General features: G+C 45.3%; 2 protein-coding genes across 3 annotated transcripts in view; both read left to right on the plus strand.

The window, feature by feature from the left end:
• LOC118936936 (exocyst complex component 1-like) overlaps nt 1-1,702 on the plus strand; it is a 3,830-nt gene extending 2,128 nt beyond the window's left edge. The window contains exons 2-3 of the mRNA XM_036934590.2: nt 139-353; nt 750-1,702. Coding sequence (XP_036790485.2) covers nt 139-353; nt 750-1,016 — 482 coding nt within the window. The 3' untranslated portion in view covers nt 1,017-1,702. The remainder of the gene's footprint in view (nt 1-138; nt 354-749) is intronic.
• Nucleotides 1,703-4,516: 2,814 nt separating this feature from the next.
• LOC110516074 (structural maintenance of chromosomes protein 2) overlaps nt 4,517-20,000 on the plus strand; it is a 44,920-nt gene continuing 29,436 nt past the window's right edge. The window contains exons 1-14 of one of the 2 annotated variants that reach the window (XM_090209947.1): nt 4,517-5,267; nt 5,474-5,623; nt 6,483-6,605; nt 7,744-7,782; nt 8,276-8,386; nt 9,055-9,099; nt 9,603-9,704; nt 11,663-11,794; nt 12,461-12,610; nt 13,142-13,375; nt 13,549-13,708; nt 15,789-15,906; nt 18,311-18,449; nt 18,840-18,959. In XM_090209947.1, the coding sequence (XP_090066073.1) occupies nt 5,100-5,267; nt 5,474-5,623; nt 6,483-6,605; nt 7,744-7,782; nt 8,276-8,386; nt 9,055-9,099; nt 9,603-9,704; nt 11,663-11,794; nt 12,461-12,610; nt 13,142-13,375; nt 13,549-13,708; nt 15,789-15,906; nt 18,311-18,449; nt 18,840-18,959 (1,791 nt within the window). In that variant the 5' untranslated portion in view covers nt 4,517-5,099. The remainder of the gene's footprint in view (nt 5,268-5,473; nt 5,624-6,482; nt 6,606-7,743; nt 7,783-8,275; nt 8,387-9,054; nt 9,100-9,602; nt 9,705-11,662; nt 11,795-12,460; nt 12,611-13,141; nt 13,376-13,548; nt 13,709-15,788; nt 15,907-18,310; nt 18,450-18,839; nt 18,960-20,000) is intronic. The other variant, XM_090209948.1, reaches the window with a different exon arrangement.

The raw sequence follows: 20,000 nt of genomic DNA on the forward strand, positions 1-20,000 counted from the left end.
GGAAAACGACATCCCGTTTGGAACAATGCATTTTATCCCCTATTGGGGGGAGAAAAAAAAACGACTTTGGTTTTATTTGAGAAAAAACTGCTTGACTTTTCCTTTCCCGAAACATAATCGCTGTCCTCTGGTCCACAGTGACCAAGACCAAAGAGGTGCAGCTGTGTGTGGTGAGATCTCAGAAATCACTCTATTCTGGATCAAACAAGTTGCTGAATTCCCAGAATTCCGGATCAAAAAAGAAGCTCAAGTCTCAGTTTTGCCTGAGTTCCTGCTTGGAGGACTCCTACCTGAGGACAGAAGTCTGGCTCCTCCAGGACCTCACCCTGCTGGACGGGCGGGATCCCGACGTGGTAAGGAACACATCATCATTCTCAGATTTTGACATATCATCATTGTTTACATTTAAGTGTTGACTCTAGGGGCCACCGTGATTCTGTCCTCGCTGCAAGGCAAGCAGATGTTCCATTACAACACACCCTCTCTGTCGGATTCTTCTTCTCGTCCCCCTTTGATGACCTCACCTCTCCTCTTTCCCCACCCCCCTCTCGTCCCCCTTTGATGATCTCACCTCTCTTCTCCCCCCCTTTGATGACCTCATCTCTCCCCACCCCCCTCTCGTCCCCCTTTGATGACCTCACCTCTCTTCCCCCCCCCCTCTCGTTCCCCTTTGATGACCTCACCTCTCCCCCCCCCCCCCCCTCTCGTCCCCCTTTGATGATCTCACCTCCCCCGCCCCCCTCCTGTAGGACGACCCGTGTTTCCTGATGCACTTCTCCACTGTGAGGTCGGTGACGGCCTTCAGCTGCGGCGCCAAGTACAGCATGGCGCGGGCCCTGGTTGCCCTGAGCGACAAGCACTGCGGGCGTCCTTTGACTCTGGTGAACTATGACCTGGCCTACATCGGCCCGTCGTCCATATATTTGAACAGAGGAGACTGTGTGGTGCTGATGCAGATATGTTTCTACGCCGCTAACCTGGTGTGTCTGTCCTTGTGCCCCGTACCTCTGGACTGAGAGTGATATTTCTATTTATTATGGATCCTCAAGACAGCAGTTACTCTTCCTGGGGTCCGGCAAAATGAAGACAGTTATACCATTTTAGAGAGACTGAGTGTGTGTTTTTTTTTTACCATTATTTAACTAGGAAAGTCAATTAAGAACAAATTCTTATTTTCAATGACTGCCTAGGAACAGTGGGTTTAACTGCCTTGTTCAGGGGCGGAATGACAGATTTGTACCTTGTCAGCTACGGGGATTCAATTGTGCAACCTTTCGGGTTACTAGTCCAACGCTCTAACCACTAGGCTACCTGCCTCCTCTAACCACTAGGCTACCTGCCTCCTCTAACCACTAGACTACCTGCCTCCTCTAACCACCAGGCTACCTGCCTCCTCTAACCACTAGACTACCTGCCTCCTCTAACCACTAGGCTACCTGCCTCCTCTAACCACTAGACTACCTGCCTCCTCTAACCACTAGGCTACCTGCCTCCTCTAACCACTAGGCTACCTGCCGTGTGTGTGTGTGAGTGAATCATAGGCTCTATCATTGTATCGATAATACACTATTTAAAATGATTGTCTTTCCAGGTTTCTAAGTCTCTGTGTTGCATGTTCTTGTAAATCTTTTGCTCTGAACACTGTTCCCTAAGCATGTGAAATGATTCAAGCTAATAATCTGAATTAAAATGTAACAACGTTCCCTTTTTGTCTTCTTACGTTGTCATGCCATCAGTTTGAGAAGTTTTTCATCATTTTTCCTCTTTCAGAAATCTTCCGTAGATGGCAGCAGCAAAACTAAATCAACAAACTCTGACATCGTGCGGTTATTTTTGATGTCCAAATCAAAGACAGTTTAGTATAAAGATGTCCAAATCAAAGACAGTACAGTATAAAGATGACCAAATCAAAGACAGTATAGTATAAAGATGACCAAATCAATGACAGTACAGTATAAAGATGACCAAATCAAAGACAGTACAGTATAAAGATGACCAAATCAAAGACAGTATAGTATAAAGATGACCAAATCAATGACAGTACAGTATAAAGATGACCAAATCAAAGACAGTACAGTATAAAGATGACCAAATCAAAGACAGTATAGTATAAAGATGACCAAATCAATGACAGTACAGTATAAAGATGACCAAATCAAAGACAGTATAGTATAAAGATGGCCAAATCAAAGACAGTATAGTATAAAGATGACCAAATCAAAGACAGTATAGTATAAAGATGACCAAATCAATGACAGTACAGTATAAAGATGACCAAATCAAAGACAGTACAGTATAAAGATGACCAAATCAAAGGCAGTATAGTATAAAGATGACCAAATCAATGACAGTACAGTATAAAGATGACCAAATCAAAGACAGTACAGTATAAAGATGACCAAATCAATGACAGTACAGTATAAAGATGACCAAATCAAAGACAGTACAGTATAAAGATGACCAAATCAAAGACAGTACAGTATAAAGATGACCAAATCAAAGACAGTACAGTATAAAGATGACCAAATCAAAGACAGTACAGTATAAAGATGACCAAATCAAAGACAGTACAGTATAAAGATGACCAAATCAAAGGCAGTATAGTATAAAGATGACCAAATCAATGACAGTACAGTATAAAGATGACCAAATCAAAGACAGTACAGTATAAAGATGACCAAATCAATGACAGTACAGTATAAAGATGACCAAATCAAAGACAGTACAGTATAAAGATGACCAAATCAAAGACAGTACAGTATAAAGATGACCAAATCAAAGATAGTACAGTATAAAGATGACCAAATCAATGACAGTACAGTATAAAGATGACCAAATCAAAGACAGTACAGTATAAAGATGACCAAATCAAAGACAGTATAGTATAAAGATGACCAAATCAAAGACAGTACAGTATAAAGATGACCAAATCAAAGACAGTACAGTATAAAGATGACCAAATCAAAGACAGTACAGTATAAAGATGACCAAATCAATGACAGTACAGTATAAAGATGACCAAATCAATGACAGTACAGTATAAAGATGACCAAATCAAAGACAGTATAGTATAAAGATGACCAAATCAATGACAGTACAGTATAAAGATGACCAAATCAAAGACAGTATAGTATAAAGATGACCAAATCAATGACAGTACAGTATAAAGATGACCAAATCAATGACAGTACAGTATAAAGATGACCAAATCAATGACAGTACAGTATAAAGATGACCAAATCAAAGACAGTACAGTATAAAGATGACCAAATCAAAGACAGTATAGTATAAAGATGACCAAATCAATGACAGTACAGTATAAAGATGACCAAATCAAAGACAGTATAGTATAAAGATGACCAAATCAATGACAGTACAGTATAAAGATGACCAAATCAAAGACAGTATAGTATAAAGATGACCAAATCAATGACAGTACAGTATAAAGATGACCAAATCAAAGACAGTACAGTATAAAGATGACCAAATCAATGACAGTACAGTATAAAGATGACCAAATCAAAGACAGTACAGTATAAAGATGACCAAATCAATGACAGTACAGTATAAAGATGACCAAATCAAAGACAGTACAGTATAAAGATGACCAAATCAAAGACAGTACAGTATAAAGATGACCAAATCAATGACAGTACAGTATAAAGATGACCAAATCAAAGACAGTACAGTATAAAGATGACCAAATCAAAGACAGTATAGTATAAAGATGACCAAATCAATGACAGTACAGTATAAAGATGACCAAATCAAAGACAGTACAGTATAAAGATGACCAAATCAAAGACAGTACAGTATAAAGATGACCAAATCAAAGACAGTATAGTATAAAGATGACCAAATCAAAGACAGTATAGTATAAAGATGACCAAATCAAAGACAGTATAGTATAAAGATGACAAAATCAAAGACAGTACAGTATAAAGATGACCAAATCAATGACAGTACAGTATAAAGATGACCAAATCAAAGACAGTACAGTATAAAGATGACCAAATCAAAGACAGTATAGTATAAAGATGACCAAATCAAAGACAGTACAGTATAAAGATGACCAAATCAAAGACAGTATAGTATAAAGATGACAAAATCAAAGACAGTACAGTATAAAGATGACCAAATCAAAGACAGTATAGTATAAAGATGACAAAATCAAAGACAGTACAGTATAAAGATGACCAAATCAAAGTCAGTATAGTATAAAGATGACCATATCAAAGACAGTGCAGTATAAAGATGACCAAATCAAAGTCAGTATAGTATAAAGATGACCAAATCAAAGACAGTACAGTATAAAGATGACCAAATCAAAGACAGTATAGTGTAAAGATGACCAAATCAAAGACAGTACAGTATAAAGATGACCAAATCAAAGACAGTATAGTGTAAAGATAGGCTGAAAGTGCTTCTCCAACAGAAATCCCCGATCACAGTTGTAGGCGATGTCATGGCGACGCCTGCTAGCTAAGCTCATGCGCAGAAACACGTCATCCGGTCTAACGGTCGTCTCCCGCCAAAATTGCGCATGTGCAAACCGTCACTCCTTGACTTTCACGAGGTTGTAGTAACAACATGTTCACAACTACTTTAAGACGTTGGCTCTAATCTAGGTAGTGGCTGTCGATTTCGAGAAAATGAACAACTATTGAAAAATCTTTCACTTCTCTCATTGATTTCTCAAACCCCTGCCTGGTCTGTTTCGCGATGTTGCGCCTCTGGGTTTAAAAACTCTATGATCAAATTGCTTGATCTAAAAACAACAAGAAACAAACACATTGTTTAATATTTACAGCCACATTATTACAATTATTACAACACTTCAAATAAATGAATTTTTAAAAAAGGTATCAAATAAATTGGCAAGATTTAAAATGGTTTCGAAAAGGTTTTCCAACGACATTTTTCCGGATAGGCGCATGCGCAGGACCAGAGAACGGTAGCGTGCCTGGCGCCAAATTTTGAAAAGTGGGAAGTGTTTCTGTTGTTGATAACAACAGCTCCTCCGCATAACATCGTGGTTTGTTTAGACGTTATTACGATATATCGAAAAAGGATTACTTTGGAAAAAGGACGACGGAAAGATGCACATCAAATCTATTATCTTAGAAGGGTTCAAGTCCTACGCGCAGAGGACGGAAATCAACGGATTTGATCCGCTCTTCAACGCTATTACCGGACTCAACGGGAGTGGAAAATCCAACATTCTCGACTCGATATGCTTTCTACTGGGGATATCCAACTTGTCTCAGGTAATATGCTACTTATTCTTTAATTCGCATTAAAGTTAGTTTTTAATCAGGTGAGCTAAAGACATTTCCTTGAAGTTAGCTTGTTGTGTTAGCCAGTTAACGTTAGCTTACGGTGCCTTACGTTCAATCGAGGGTCACAGTAACGTTAGTAGAGAAGCTATTGATCTGTAACGTTACTTCCGTCTGATCTGAACTTATCTTTCCAGGTGCGAGCGGCCAATCTCCAGGATTTGGTGTACAAGAACGGTCAGGCCGGTATCACCAAAGCCACCGTGTCCATAACTTTCGACAACGCAAACAAGAGTCAGAGTCCGCTTGGATTCGAGACCCACGACGAGATCACGGTCACAAGACAGGTACCGTTGTTCTCCTCTTGTCTCTATTTCCTGTTTGTGGGAAGAGTAATGATCTTGAATTATATAAATAAAGTTCCAAACTGAGGGATGCTGCTAGTCCAAACTGAGGGATACTGCTAGTCCAAACTGAGGGATACTGCTAGTCCAAACTGAGGGATACTACTAGTCCAAACTGAGGGATACTGCTAGTCCAAGCTGAGGGATGCTGCTAGTCCAAACTGAGGGATACTGCTAGTCCAAACTGAGGGATACTACTAGTTAACTACAACTTCTGTCAAGTGGTCTGATTTGAACTTTTTATGGCATAGATGGTAGCTACTGCGTTAGGTGTGAAAATAGTCCCAACTATGACTGTTCCCTTTCCCATAATCACTACACTAACTGTCCACTGACGTGATTTCTCAGATGTATTGTTACTAGCTGCTCAAACTGGGGCGACAGGGTAGCCTAGTGGTTAGAGTGTTGGACTGGTAACCGAAAGGTTGCAAGTTCAAACCCCTGAGCTGACAAGGTACAAATCTGTCGTTCTGCTCCTGAACAGGCAGTTAACCCCACTGTTCCTAGGCCGTCATTGAAAATAAGAATTTGTTCTTAACTGACTTAGTAAAGTAAAAAAAAAAACTAGTAATGCTTTTTATGATGATGTCTCCTGTTTTTTTCACAATCACTACACTGATGTTGACATCTAACTACTGAACAGGCAGTATTATTAGTATTATTAGCTATTCAAACATGCCTTTACTATGATAGTAGCTGTTATTAGCCAATCAAACTGCTGCTTTACTGTAGAGGACACTCTCTTAAAATGTTACTATGATGGAGTGGATGCTCACTCCTCTGTATCCGTCTCCGATCCCAGGTGGTGATAGGTGGTAGGAACAAGTACCTGATCAACGGGGTGAATGCCAACAACACCAGGGTACAGGATCTGTTCTGCTCTGTAGGACTCAACGTTAACAACCCCCACTTCCTCATCATGCAGGTAGGTTTTTTTCAACACCTCGAGGAGCCTGGGGTTCATTAGTCGCACACTGTAGCAAATCGTTTTTTTGCAACGAAGAAGAGATTCTATTGGACAAATTCGGGTTCTGTTTTTGGTTTCTAGTGAACACACCGCTGAATGTTGTTCCACTTGTTGATAAGCAGCCTCTCTATTTATAGAGTTGATAAGCAGCCTCTCTATTTATAGAGTTGATAAGCAGCCTCTCTATTTATAGAGTTGATAAGCAGCCTCTCTATTTATAGAGTTGATAAGCAGCCTCTCTATTTATAGAGTTGATAAGCAGCCTCTCTATTTATAGAGTTGATAAGCAGCCTCTCTATTTATAGAGTTGATAAGCAGCCTCTCTATTTATAGAGTTGATAAGCAGCCTCTATATTTATAGAGTTGATGACTAGCCTCTATATTTATAGAGTTGATAAGCAACCTCTCTATTTATAGAGTTGATAAGCAACCTCTATATTTATAGAGTTGATGAGCAACCTCTATATTTATAGAGTTGATGAGCAGCCTCTATATTTATAGAGTTGATGAGCAGCCTCTATATTTATAGAGTTGATGACTAGCCTCTATATTTATAGAGTTGATGAGCAGCCTCTATATTTATAGAGTTGATGAGCAGCCTCTATATTTATAGAGTTGATGAGCAGCCTCTATATTTATAGAGTTGATGAGCAGCCTCTATATTTATAGAGTTGACGAGCAGCCTCTATATTTATAGAGTTGACGAGCAGCCTCTATATTTATAGAGTTGACGAGCAGCCTCTATATTTATAGAGTTGACGAGCAGCCTCTATTTATAGAGTTGACGAGCAGCCTCTATATTTATAGAGTTGACGAGCAGCCTCTATATTTATAGAGTTGACGAGCAGCCTCTCTATTTATAGAGTTGACGAGCGGCCCTCTATGTTTGTAGAGTTGACGAGCGGCCCTCTATGTTTGTAGAGTTGACGAGCGGCCCTCTATGTTTGTAGAGTTGACGAGCGGCCCTCTATGTTTGTAGAGTTGACGAGCGGCCCTCTATGTTTGTAGGTCTGAGTGACATCGTTCTGTGGTACTACACGTTTTATAAATAACTTGAATATTTATTTTTATATATTTCTCTTTTACAATATTTCAGGGGAGAATCACCAAGGTTCTGAACATGAAACCGCCTGAGGTAAGTCCTATATACACACACACACACACACACACACACACACACACACACGCTTCCTGGGGAACGACACACAAATACTCCTTTGCCCTCCTCTCTACATCTCTTCTATAACCCTCCTCTCTCTCCTCCGTAGATCCTAGCCAAGATAGAGGAGGCAGCAGGAACCAGGATGTACCACTCTGACCCTCCTCTCTCTCCTCCGTAGATCCTAGCCATGATAGAGGAGGCAGCAGGAACCAGGATGTACCACTCTGACCCTCCTCTCTCTCCTCCGTAGATCCTAGCCATGATAGAGGAGGCAGCAGGAACCAGGATGTACCACTCTGACCCTCCTCTCTCTCCTCCGTAGATCCTAGCCATGATAGAGGAGGCAGCAGGAACCAGGATGTACCACTCTGACCCTCCTCTCTCTCCTCCGTAGATCCTAGCCATGATAGAGGAGGCAGCAGGAACCAGGATGTACCACTCTGACCCTCCTCTCTCTCCTCCGTAGATCCTAGCCATGATAGAGGAGGCAGCAGGAACCAGGATGTACGAGTGTAAGAAGATCAGCGCCCAGAAAACCATTGAGAAGAAAGAAGCCAAACTGAAAGAAATCCAGACGGTGCGGCAGCCATCTTCCATCTTCTGTGATCATCTGTGATGACGTAGCTCTGTTTCCTGTCCTGGGACCCAAAGGGGCGGAGTTTGTTTTTTCTCTCTAGAAGACTAAGTTGAATCTAGGTTCAACTAATCAACTCTTCATCAGGCCTTTAGTTGAATCTAGGTTCCACTCTTCATCAGGCCTTTAGTTGAATCTAGGTTCTACTCTTCATCAGGCCTTTAGTTGAGTCTAGGTTCAACTCTTCATCAGGCCTTTAATTGAGTGTAGGTTCCACTCTTCATCAGGCCTTTAGTTGAGTCTAGGTTCAACTCTTCATCAGGCCTTTAGTTGAGTCTAGGTTCAACTCTTCATCAGGCCTTTAGTTGAATCTAGGTTCAACTAATCAACTCTTCATCGCATCTTTAGTTGAATCTAGGTTCCACTCTTCATCAGGCCTTTAGTTGAATCTAGGTTCCACTCTTCATCAGGCCTTTAGTTGAATCTAGGTTCTACTCTTCATCAGGCCTTTAGTTGAGTCTAGGTTCCACTCTTCATCAGGTCTTTAGTTGTGTCTAGTGTGTTAGTGCTGGGGATCCCCAGGATTGGAGAAATGGACGTAGCTCCTTCTATCAACAATGGTGCCTTGGATATTGGTGTCATTTGACGAACTTGTGTGTGTTTGTGTTCAGATCCTGGATGAAGAGATCACTCCTACCATGCAGAAGCTAAAGGAGGTAGGACGTCCCGTTTTATAAGATGTGTTTTTAGGAGCATGAAATCATCACTTCAGTTCAACACCAAGACCTTTTCTATCCGTTTGTCCCCTGATGAGTGTGACCCTGGAATTAACACCCCCCCCCCCCCCCCCCGAGGATGTTTACTGCACGCTCCTTCCTGTCCCCTCCGTCCATCCAGAGTGACTCAGTTGGTAGAGCGTAGGGCACTTGAAATGCCAGGGGCTGTGGGTTCGTTTCCCACAGGAGACCAATAGGAATTAATAATGTAGGCATGTCAGTAGAGTGAGTGGTTCTGGATAAGAGCGTCTGCTAAATGACTCCTATGTAAATGACTCCTATGTAAATGACTCCCCTTTCATTAACCATCTTTATTCTTTCTGTCTTCCTCTCTCCGCCCCTCTGTCCTCTCTCCGCCCCTCTGTCCTCTCTCCGCCCCTCTGTCATGTCTCTGTCCTCTCTCCGTCCCCCTGTCCTCTCTCCGTCCCCCTGTCCTCCTGTAGGAGCGTTCTTCATACCTGGAGTACCAGAAGTTGATGAGGGAGATAGAACACCTGAGTCGTCTGTACGTGGCCTGGCTGTTTGTCTGCGCTGAGGAGACCAAGGTACACACACACACACACACACACACACACATAGACCGCGTGGTGTCTTGTCATGGTGTTGTGGTGTCTTGTCATGGTGTTGTGGTGTCTTGTCATGGTGTTGTGGTGTCTTGTCATGGTGTTGTGGTGTCTTGTCATGGTGTTGTGGTGTCTTGTCATGGTGTCGTGGTATCTTGTCATGTTGTTGTGGTGTCTTGTCATGTTGTCGTGGTGTCTTGTGTTGTTGTGGTGTCGTGTTGTCTTGTTGTGGTGTCTTGTCGTGTTGTCGTGGTGTCTTGTCGTGTTGTCGTGGTGTCTTGTCGTGGTGTCTTATGTTGTCGTGGTGTCTTGTCATGTTGTTGTGGTGTCTTGTCATGTTGTCCTGGTGTTGTGGTGTCGTGTTGTTGTGGTGTCTTGTCATGTTGTTGTGGTGTCTTGTCATGTTGTCCTGGTGTTGTGGTGTCATGGTGTTGTGGTGTCTTGTCATGTTGTTGTGGTGTCTTGTCATGTTGTGGTGTCTTGTCATGTTGTCGTGGTGTCTTGTCATGGTGTTGTGGTGTCTTGTCATGGTGTTGTGGTGTCTTGTCATGTTGTCCTGGTGTTGTGGTGTCTTGTCATGTTGTGGTGTCTTGTCATGTTGTCTTGTTGTCTTGTCATGTTGTTGTGGTGTCTTGTCATGTTGTTGTGGTGTCTTGTCATGTTGTTGTGGTGTCTTGTCATGTTGTTGTGGTGTCTTGTCATGTTGTTGTGGTGTCTTGTCATGTTGTCGAGGTGTCTTGTTGTGGTGTCATGTTGTTGTGGTGTCTTGTTGTTGTGGTGTCTTGTTGCTGTGGTGTCTTGTTGTTGTGGTGTCTTGTTGCTGTGGTGTCTTGTTGTTGTGGTGTTTTGTTGCTGTGGTGTCTTGTTGCTGTGGTGTCTTGTTGCTGTGGTGTCATGTTGCTGTGGTGTCTTGTTGTGGTGTCATGTTGTTGTGGTGTCATGTTGTTGTGGTGTCATGTTGTTGTGGTGTCTTGTTGTTGTGGTGTCTTGTTGCTGTGGTGTCTTGTTGCTGTGGTGTCTTGTTGTGGTGTCTTGTTGCTGTGGTGTCTTGTTGTTGTGGTGTCGTTGTTGTGGTGTCTTGTTGCTGTGGTGTCTTGTTGCTGTGGTGTCTTGTTGCTGTGGTGTCTTGTTGCTGCGGTGTCTTGTTGCTGTGGTGTCATGTTGCTGTGGTGTCATGTTGTTGTGGTGTCATGTTGTTGTGGTGTCATGTTGTTGTGGTGTCATGTTGTTGTGGTGTCTTGTTGTTGTGGTGTCTTGTTGCTGTGGTGTCTTGTTGCTGTGGTGTCTTGTCATGTTGTGGTGTCTTGTCATGTTTTGTCGTGGTGTCTTGTCATGTTGTCGTGGTGTCTTGTCATGTTGTCGTGGTGTCTTGTCATGTTGTTGTGGTGTCTTGTCATGTTGTCGTGTTGTGGTGTCTTGTCTTGTTGTCGTGGTGTCTTGTTGTCGTGGTGTCTTGTCATGTTGTTGTGGTGTCTTGTCATGTCGTGGTGTCTTGTCATGTTGTTGTGGTGTCTTGTCATGTTGTTGTGGTGTCTTGTCATGTTGTCGTGGTGTCTTGTCATGTTGTCGTGGTGTCTTGTCATGTCAAAGTGAATAGAATTGAATGTGATTTGGGTTTACAGGTGAAGTTTTAATGGATCTGTTGTTGATTTTAAATCTCAGGTGAAGTTTAATGGATCTGTTGTTGATTTTAAATCTCAGGTGAAGTTTTAATGGATCTGTTGTTGATTTTAAATCTCAGGTGAAGTTTTAATGGATCTGTTGTTGATTTTAAATCTCAGGTGAAGTTTAATGGATCTGTTGTTGATTTTAAATCTCAGGTGAAGTTTTAATGGATCTGTTGTTGATTTTAAATCTCAGGTGAAGTTTTAATGGATCTGTTGTTGATTTTAAATCTCAGGTGAAGTTTTAATGGATCTGTTGTTGATTTTAAATCTCAGGTGAAGTCAGCGGAGGACCTGAAGGTGATGCAGGACTCCATCACTCAGCTGCAGGCCAACATGGCAGACAACGAAAACAAGGTCCAGGAACTCTCCGCCCAGATACAGGAACTGCAGGAGAAGAGAGACCAAGTAATGGAATGCTATTCAATTCAATACAACTTTATTCATCCATTCTGGGAGCTTTGGGGAGACAAAAAATACAAACATGTTGCAGATAACATAGAATGCGGATGGGCACCACTTCTCTAATGTGAACGAATGATAGTGGCAGATCTATGCAACACGTTTCTATCTGCAGCTGTTGAATCTCATTGAATGAGCTCTTTGGTCACGGACAGATACATTTCAAACATTTAGCTCGGAGGTTATTATATTTGACTATGTTCTGTCGGGTGTCCTGGTGCCTGTCGGGGGGTGTGTGTCCTGGGTGTCCTGGCGCCTGTCCGGGGAGGGTGTCCTGGGCACCTGTCGGGGGGGTGTCCTGACGTCTTTGGGGGGGGGGGGGTCCTGGCACCTGTCGGGGGGGTGTCCTGATGTCTTTTGGGGGGGGGGGGGGTCCTGACGTCTTTCGGGGGAGGGGGGGGTGTATCCTGGCGCCTGTCCGGGGAGGGTGTCCTGATGTCTGCCTGACGTCTTTCGGGGGAGGGGGGGGTGTATCCTGGCGTCTGTCGGGGGGGGGGTGTATCCTGGCGTCTGTTGGGGGGGGGTGTATCCTGGCGTCTGTCGGGGGGGGTGTATCCTGGCGTCTGTTGGGGGGGTGTCCTGACGTCTGCCTGTCTGTCTCCTGTCCTACAGGAGGTTGGTGGAGTGCTGAAGGGGTTAGAGGAGACTCTGTCTGAGGTCCAACGGGTCCATGCTAAAGCCCAGAGTGCTGTGGACATGAAGAAACAGAACCTGGCAGAGGAGACCAAGAAGAGGAAGGAACTGGTGAAGAGCATGGCGGAGGTGAGAGGAGAGAGGATAAAGAGAGGGGGTGTAGGGGTGGTGTGTGAGAGAGAGGAGGGGGGTGTAGGGGTGGTGTGTGAGAGAGGGGAAGATGAGCAGACAGCCTGAAGTATGACTAACTAAAACCAATGTCTCTGTCTCTCTCTCCTTTCTCTCTCCCCTCCTCTCTCTCCCCTCCTCTCTCTCCCCTCTCTCCTCTCCTCTCTCTCCTCTCCTCTCTCTCCTTCTCTCTCTCCTTCTCCCCTCTCTCCTCTCCTCTCTCTCCTCTCCTCTCTCTCCTCTCCTCTCTCTCCCCTCTCTCTCCCCTCTCTCTCCCCTCTCTCTCCCCTCTCTCTCCCCTCTCTCTCCCCTCTCTCTCCTCTCCTCTCTCTCCTCTCTCTCCTCTCCTCTCTCTCCTCTCCTCTCTCTCCTCCTCTCTCTCCTCCTCTCTCTCTCTCTCCTCTCTCTCCCCTCTCTCTCTCCTCTCTCTCCCCTCCTCTCTCTCCTGTCTCTCTCCCTCCTCTCTCCTCTCCGTCTGTGTTTCCCCCCCAGGATAAGAAGATACTAGTGGGTAAGGAAGCGGAGGTGTCCAAGGTAGCAGAGAAGCTGTCTGCCCTACAGGAGGAAGGTCAGAAGGATAGCGCCGCCCTAGAGGCAGCACAGTGTCACTTCAAGGCTGTGTCCGCAGGCCTGTCCACCAATGAGGACGGAGAAGAGGCCACGCTCGCCGGACAGATGATGACCTGCAAGAATGACATTAGTAAAGCTGACACCGAGGCCAAACAGGTGAGAATGGATTGATTCATAATATAATATATATATGAGAGTTGTTTGATTTTGTATTGAAACATATTTGAAACAGAGAATTGATTGATTGACTGAAGGAAGGATATGAGTCAAGCTGACACAGGCCCAACAGGTGACGATGACCTCTGACCTACGACCTTCTTCCCCCCCAGGCCCATATGAAGCTGAAACATGCCCAGCAGGAGTTGAAGGCCAAGCAGACTGAGGTGAAGAAGATGGACTCTGGTTACCAGAAAGACCAGGAGGCCTTCAACACTGTCAAGAAAAACAAGGAGAAACTAGAGGCTGATATGGGGAAACTACAGTACCAAGGTAGAGGAGGAGGAACTAGAGGCTGATATGGGGAAACTACAGTACCAAGGTAGAGGAGGAGGAACTAGAGGCTGATATGGGGAAACTACAGTACCAAGGTAGAGGAGGAGGAGGAGGAACTAGAGGCTGATATGGGGAAACTACAGTACCAAGGTAGAGGAGGAGGAACTAGAGGCTGATATGGGGAAACTACAGTACCAAGGTAGAGGAGGAGGAGGAGGAACTAGAGGCTGATATGGGGAAACTACAGTACCAAGGTAGAGGAGGAGGAACTAGAGGCTGATATGGGGAAACTACAGTACCAAGGTAGAGGAGGAGGAGGAGGAACTAGAGGCTGATATGGGGAAACTACAGTACCAAGGTAGAGGAGGAGGAGGAGGAACTAGAGGCTGATATGGGGAAACTACAGTACCAAGGTAGAGGAGGAGGAGGAGGAACTAGAGGCTGATATGGGGAAACTACAGTACCAAGGTAGAGGAGGAGGAACTAGAGGCTGATATGGGGAAACTACAGTACCAAGGTAGAGGAGGAGGAGGGAACTAGAGGCTGATATGGGGAAACTACAGTACCATGGTAGAGGAGGAGGAGGAACTAGAGGCTGATATGGGGAAACTACAGTACCAAGGTAGAGGAGGAGGAACTAGAGGCTGATATGGGGAAACTACAGTACCAAGGTAGAGGAGGAGGAACTAGAGGCTGATATGGGGAAACTACAGTACCAAGGTAGAGGAGGAGGAGGAACTAGAGGCTGTTATGGGGAAACTACAGTACCAAGGTAGAGGAGGAGGAGGAACTAGAGGCTGATATGGGGAAACTACAGTACCAAGGTAGAGGAGGAGGAGGAACTAGAGGCTGATATGGGGAAACTACAGTACCAAGGTAGAGGAGGAGGAGGAGGAACTAGAGGCTGATATGGGGAAACTACAGTACCAAGGTAGAGGAGGAGGAGGAACTAGAGGCTGTTATGGGGAAACTACAGTACCAAGGTAGAGGAGGAGGAACTAGAGGCTGATATGGGGAAACTACAGTACCAAGGTAGAGGAGGAGGAGGGAACTAGAGGCTGATATGGGGAAACTACAGTACCAAGGTAGAGGAGGAGGAGGAGGAACTAGAGGCTGATATGGGGAAACTACAGTACCAAGGTAGAGGAGGAGGAGGAGGAACTAGAGGCTGATATGGGGAAACTACAGTACCAAGGTAGAGGAGGAGGAACTAGAGGCTGATATGGAGAAACTACAGTACCAAGGTAGAGGACCAAACTACAGTACCAAGGTAGAGGAGGAGGAGGAACTAGAGGCTGTTATGGGGAAACTACAGTACCAAGGTAGAGGAGGAGGAACTAGAGGCTGATATGGGGAAACTACAGTACCAAGGTAGAGGAGGAGGAACTAGAGGCTGATATGGGGAAACTACAGTACCAAGGTAGAGGAGGAGGAGGAGGAACTAGAGGCTGATATGGGGAAACTACAGTACCAAGGTAGAGGAGGAGGAGGAGGAACTAGAGGCTGATATGGGGAAACTACAGTACCAAGGTAGAGGAGGAGGAGGAGGAACTAGAGGCTGATATGGGGAAACTACAGTACCAAGGTAGAGGAGGAGGAGGAACTAGAGGCTGATATGGGGAAACTACAGTACCAAGGTAGAGGAGGAGGAGGAACTAGAGGCTGATATGGGGAAACTACAGTACCAAGGTAGAGGAGGAGGAACTAGAGGCTGATATGGGGAAACTACAGTACCAAGGTAGAGGAGGAGGAGGAGGAACTAGAGGCTGATATGGGGAAACTACAGTACCAAGGTAGAGGAGGAGGAGGAGGAACTAGAGGCTGATATGGGGAAACTACAGTACCAAGGTAGAGGAGGAGGAGGAGGAACTAGAGGCTGATATGGGGAAACTACAGTACCAAGGTAGAGGAGGAGGAACTAGAGGCTGATATGGGGAAACTACAGTACCATGGTAGAGGAGGAGGAGGAGGAGAAACCTGCTACACGCTTTCACAACAATAATTAAGGATTAAATGTTGAGTCTGGGGTTGATAAATTGTTGAGCCTGGTGTTGACGTCTGATGTGTTGTTTATCAGATGGGAAGGAGGAGGGTCTTCTGGACAGGAAGAGACAGCTGAACCGTGAGGTCACCACCCTCAGAAATACCTACGAGAGTCTGATGTCCCGCTTCCCGAACCTACGCTTTGACTACAGGTACGCCGTGTGTGGGGTCACCCAGCGCAGAGAGACGACACCTCCGTGTGTGGGGTCACCCAGCGCAGAGAGACGACACCTCCGTGTGCTCCTCTCCTCTCCTGTTCAACCTCTGTGTGCTCCTCTCCTGTTCAACCTCCGTGTGCTCCTCTCCTGTTCAACCTCTGTGTGCTCCTCTCCTGTTCAACCTCCGTGTGCTCCTCTCCTGTTCAACCTCCGTGTGCTCCTCTCCTCTCCTGTTCAACCTCCGTGTGCTCCTCTCCTCCCCTGTGGCTTTCAACCTCAGCAAAGTGACAGTAGGGAGTCATTTAGCAGACTCTCTTATCCAGAGAGACTGACAGTAGGGAGTCATTTAGCAGACTCTCTTATCCAGAGAGACTGACAGTAGTGAGTCATTTAGCAGACTCTCTTATCCAGAGAGACTGACAGTAGAGTCATTTAGCAGACTCTCTTATCCAGAGAGACTGACAGTAGAGAGTCATTTAGCAGACTCTCTTATCCAGAGAGACTGACAGTAAGGAGTCATTTAGCAAACTCTCTTATCCAGAGAGACTGACAGTAGGGAGTCATTTAGCAGACTCTCTTATCCAGAGAGACTGACAGTAGAAAGTCATTTAGCAGACTCTCTTATCCAGAGAGACTGACAGTAGGGAGTCATTTAGCAGACTCTCTTATCCAGAGAGACTGACAGTAAGGAGTCATTTAGCAAACTCTCTTATCCAGAGAGACTGACAGTAGGGAGTCATTTAGCAGACTCTCTTATCCAGAGAGACTGACAGTAGAGTCATTTAGCAGACTCTCTTATCCAGAGAGACTGACAGTAGAGAGTCATTTAGCAGACTCTCTTATCCAGAGAGACTGACAGTAGAGAGTCATTTAGCAGACTCTCTTATCCAGAGAGACTGACAGTAGGGAGTCATTTAGCAGACTCTCTTATCCAGAGAGACTGACAGTAGGGAGTCATTTAGCAGACTCTCTTATCCAGAGAGACTGACAGTAGAGAGTCATTTAGCAGACTCTCTTATCCAGAGAGACTGACAGTAGAGAGTCATTTAGCAGACCGTAGCAGAGTTAAGGGTCTCCTAGCTAACCTGATAACAGTCAGTGTCTCTGTCTCCCTCATAGTGTCTCCTAGCTAACCTGATAACAGTCAGTGTCTCTGTCTCCCTCATAGTGTCTCCTAGCTAACCTGATAACAGTCAGTGTCTCTGTCTCCCTCATAGTGTCTCCTAGCTAACCTGATAACAGTCAGTGTCTCTGTCTCCCTCATAGTGTCTCCTAGCTAACCTGGTAACAGTCAGTGTCTCTGTCTCCCTCATAGTGTCTCCTAGCTAACCTGGTAACAGTGACGTGTCTCTGTCTCCCTCATAGTGTCTCCTAGCTAACCTGATAACAGTCAGTGTCTCTGTCTCCTTCATAGTGTCTCCTAGCTAACCTGGTAACAGTCAGTGTCTCTGTCTCCCTCATAGTGTCTCCTAGCTAACCTGATAACAGTCAGTGTCTCTGTCTCCCTCATAGTGTCTCCTAGCTAACCTGATAACAGTCAGTGTCTCTGTCTCCCTCATAGTGTCTCCTAGCTAACCTGATAACAGTCAGTGTCTCTGTCTCCCTCATAGTGTCTCCTAGCTAACCTGATAACAGTCAGTGTCTCTGTCTCCCTCATAGTGTCTCCTAGCTAACCTGGTAACAGTCAGTGTCTCTGTCTCCCTCATAGTGTCTCCTAGCTAACCTGGTAACAGTGACGTGTCTCTGTCTCCCTCATAGTGTCTCCTAGCTAACCTGATAACAGTCAGTGTCTCTGTCTCCTTCATAGTGTCTCCTAGCTAACCTGGTAACAGTCAGTGTCTCTGTCTCCCTCATAGTGTCTCCTAGCTAACCTGATAACAGTCAGTGTCTCTGTCTCCCTCATAGTGTCTCCTAGCTAACCTGATAACAGTCAGTGTCTCTGTCTCCCTCATAGTGTCTCCTAGCTAACCTGATAACAGTCAGTGTCTCTGTCTCCCTCATAGTGTCTCCTAGCTAACCTGATAACAGTCAGTGTCTCTGTCTCCCTCATAGTGTCTCCTAGCTAACCTGGTAACAGTCAGTGTCTCTGTCTCCCTCATAGTGTCTCCTAGCTAACCTGGTAACAGTGACGTGTCTCTGTCTCCCTCATAGTGTCTCCTAGCTAACCTGATAACAGTCAGTGTCTCTGTCTCCCTCATAGTGTCTCCTAGCTAACCTGGTAACAGTGACGTGTCTCTGTCTCCCTCATAGTGTCTCCTAGCTAACCTGATAACAGTCAGTGTCTCTGTCTCCCTCATAGTGTCTCCTAGCTAACCTGATAACAGTCAGTGTCTCTGTCTCCCTCATAGTGTCTCCTAGCTAACCTGGTAACAGTGACGTGTCTCTGTCTCCCTCATAGTGACCCAGAACGTGATTGGGACCGTAGCAGAGTTAAGGGGCTCCTAGCTAACCTGATAACAGTCAGTGACGTGTGCTACTCTACTGGACTGGAGGTGGTGGCTGGAGGGAAGCTCTACAATGTTGTGGTGGACACTGAGGTTAGTGTTTTCTGACTGTTCCTGACACAACGTTCACTGCAGAAGACTTTATATCAAGGCTAACCGTGCCATGCTTTCACTGGTAGAGAAGAAGTGTGTGTGTGTGTGTGTGTTTGCTACGGTCGTCAAGACGATAGTTCTGTCCAGGAGCTGCTGTTTCTGGTTCTGTACTGGAATGTGAAAGGAGGGGCTTAGCTCCCATAACACTGTCTCTCTCGCTGTCTGTCTGTCTCGCTGTCTGTCTGTCTCTGTCTTTCCCTTTCTCTCTCTGCCTCTGTGTGTCTGTCTCTGCGTGTCTCTCTCTCTCTCTCTCTCTCTCTCTCGCTCTCTGTGTCTCTCTGTGTCTCTCTGTGTCTCTCTGTGTCTCTCTCTCTCTCTCTCTCTCTCTAGGTGACAGGTAAGAAGTTGTTGGAGAAAGGTGAGCTGAAGCGTAGATACACCATCATCCCCCTCAACAAGATCTCTGCCAGGACACTCAATGACAGCGTGGTCAACACAGCCAAGAGTCTGGTGAGATACAACACTGTTAAGAGAATTTAAGTTCCCAGTGTTCATAAACCCAATTTGATTTGTTTACTCAGCCTGCTTACCCAGAATGTGTAGGAAACTGGTTGTACTGAATCAGACGGGAGGCCCAGCTACAATGGTCAGGAATGTTTATTTAGGAGAGCTCTGCCTATCATTTCCCGGGTACATTGGTCTATATACCTCACGTTTCGTCATAAATGTCCCTGCTCCTCTCAGACACAACGGTCAGGAATGTTTATTTAGGAGAGCTCTGCCTATCATTTCCCGGGTACATTGGTCTATATACCTCACGTTTCGTTATAAATATCCCTGCTCCTCTCAGACACAATGGCAACATAGTTCACAAGTCTTCTCCTACTCACGCTGTCTACCACCTGTTAAACAATCTACGACAAGCCCAAGGTCTCTCCTCTCCCTGGGTGGGGACAGGATGTCCTGTAAGGAACACAGCATTCCAGCCCGGTCTGACGATAACTTCATTAGTTTCTAACCAGGAACAGACGGTCCTTGTTCTAATTGTTGACTAAAACTCCACACATTAAATTTAGTTTTATGGTTTTAATAAGTTTAATACAATCATACAGTGATTAGGGTAGTGTTCTGTTAGTTATAGTTCTACGTTAAATGGATACATCATTTAGTCATTATTCATAAAAAATCCCGTAAACACACTGAGCACGAACAGACCTACACACACCGTACGCCCTCACACACACACCGTACGCCCTCACACACACCGTACAGCCTCACACACACCGTACGCCCTCACACACACACCGAACACCCTCACACACACCGTACAGCCTCACACACACCGTACAGCCTCACACACACCGTACGCCCTCTCACACACCGTACGCCCTCACACACACCGTACGCCCTCACACACACACCGTACGCCCTCACACACACACCGTACGCCCTCACACACACACCGTACGCCCTCACACACACCGTACGCCCTCACACACACCGTACGCCCACACACACACCGTACGCCCTCCGACACACACACACACCGTA

This window comes from Oncorhynchus mykiss, chromosome 19, assembly GCF_057628025.1.
Source record: "Oncorhynchus mykiss isolate SJ-2025 chromosome 19, ASM5762802v1, whole genome shotgun sequence".
Classification (NCBI taxonomy): domain Eukaryota; kingdom Metazoa; phylum Chordata; class Actinopteri; order Salmoniformes; family Salmonidae; genus Oncorhynchus; species Oncorhynchus mykiss.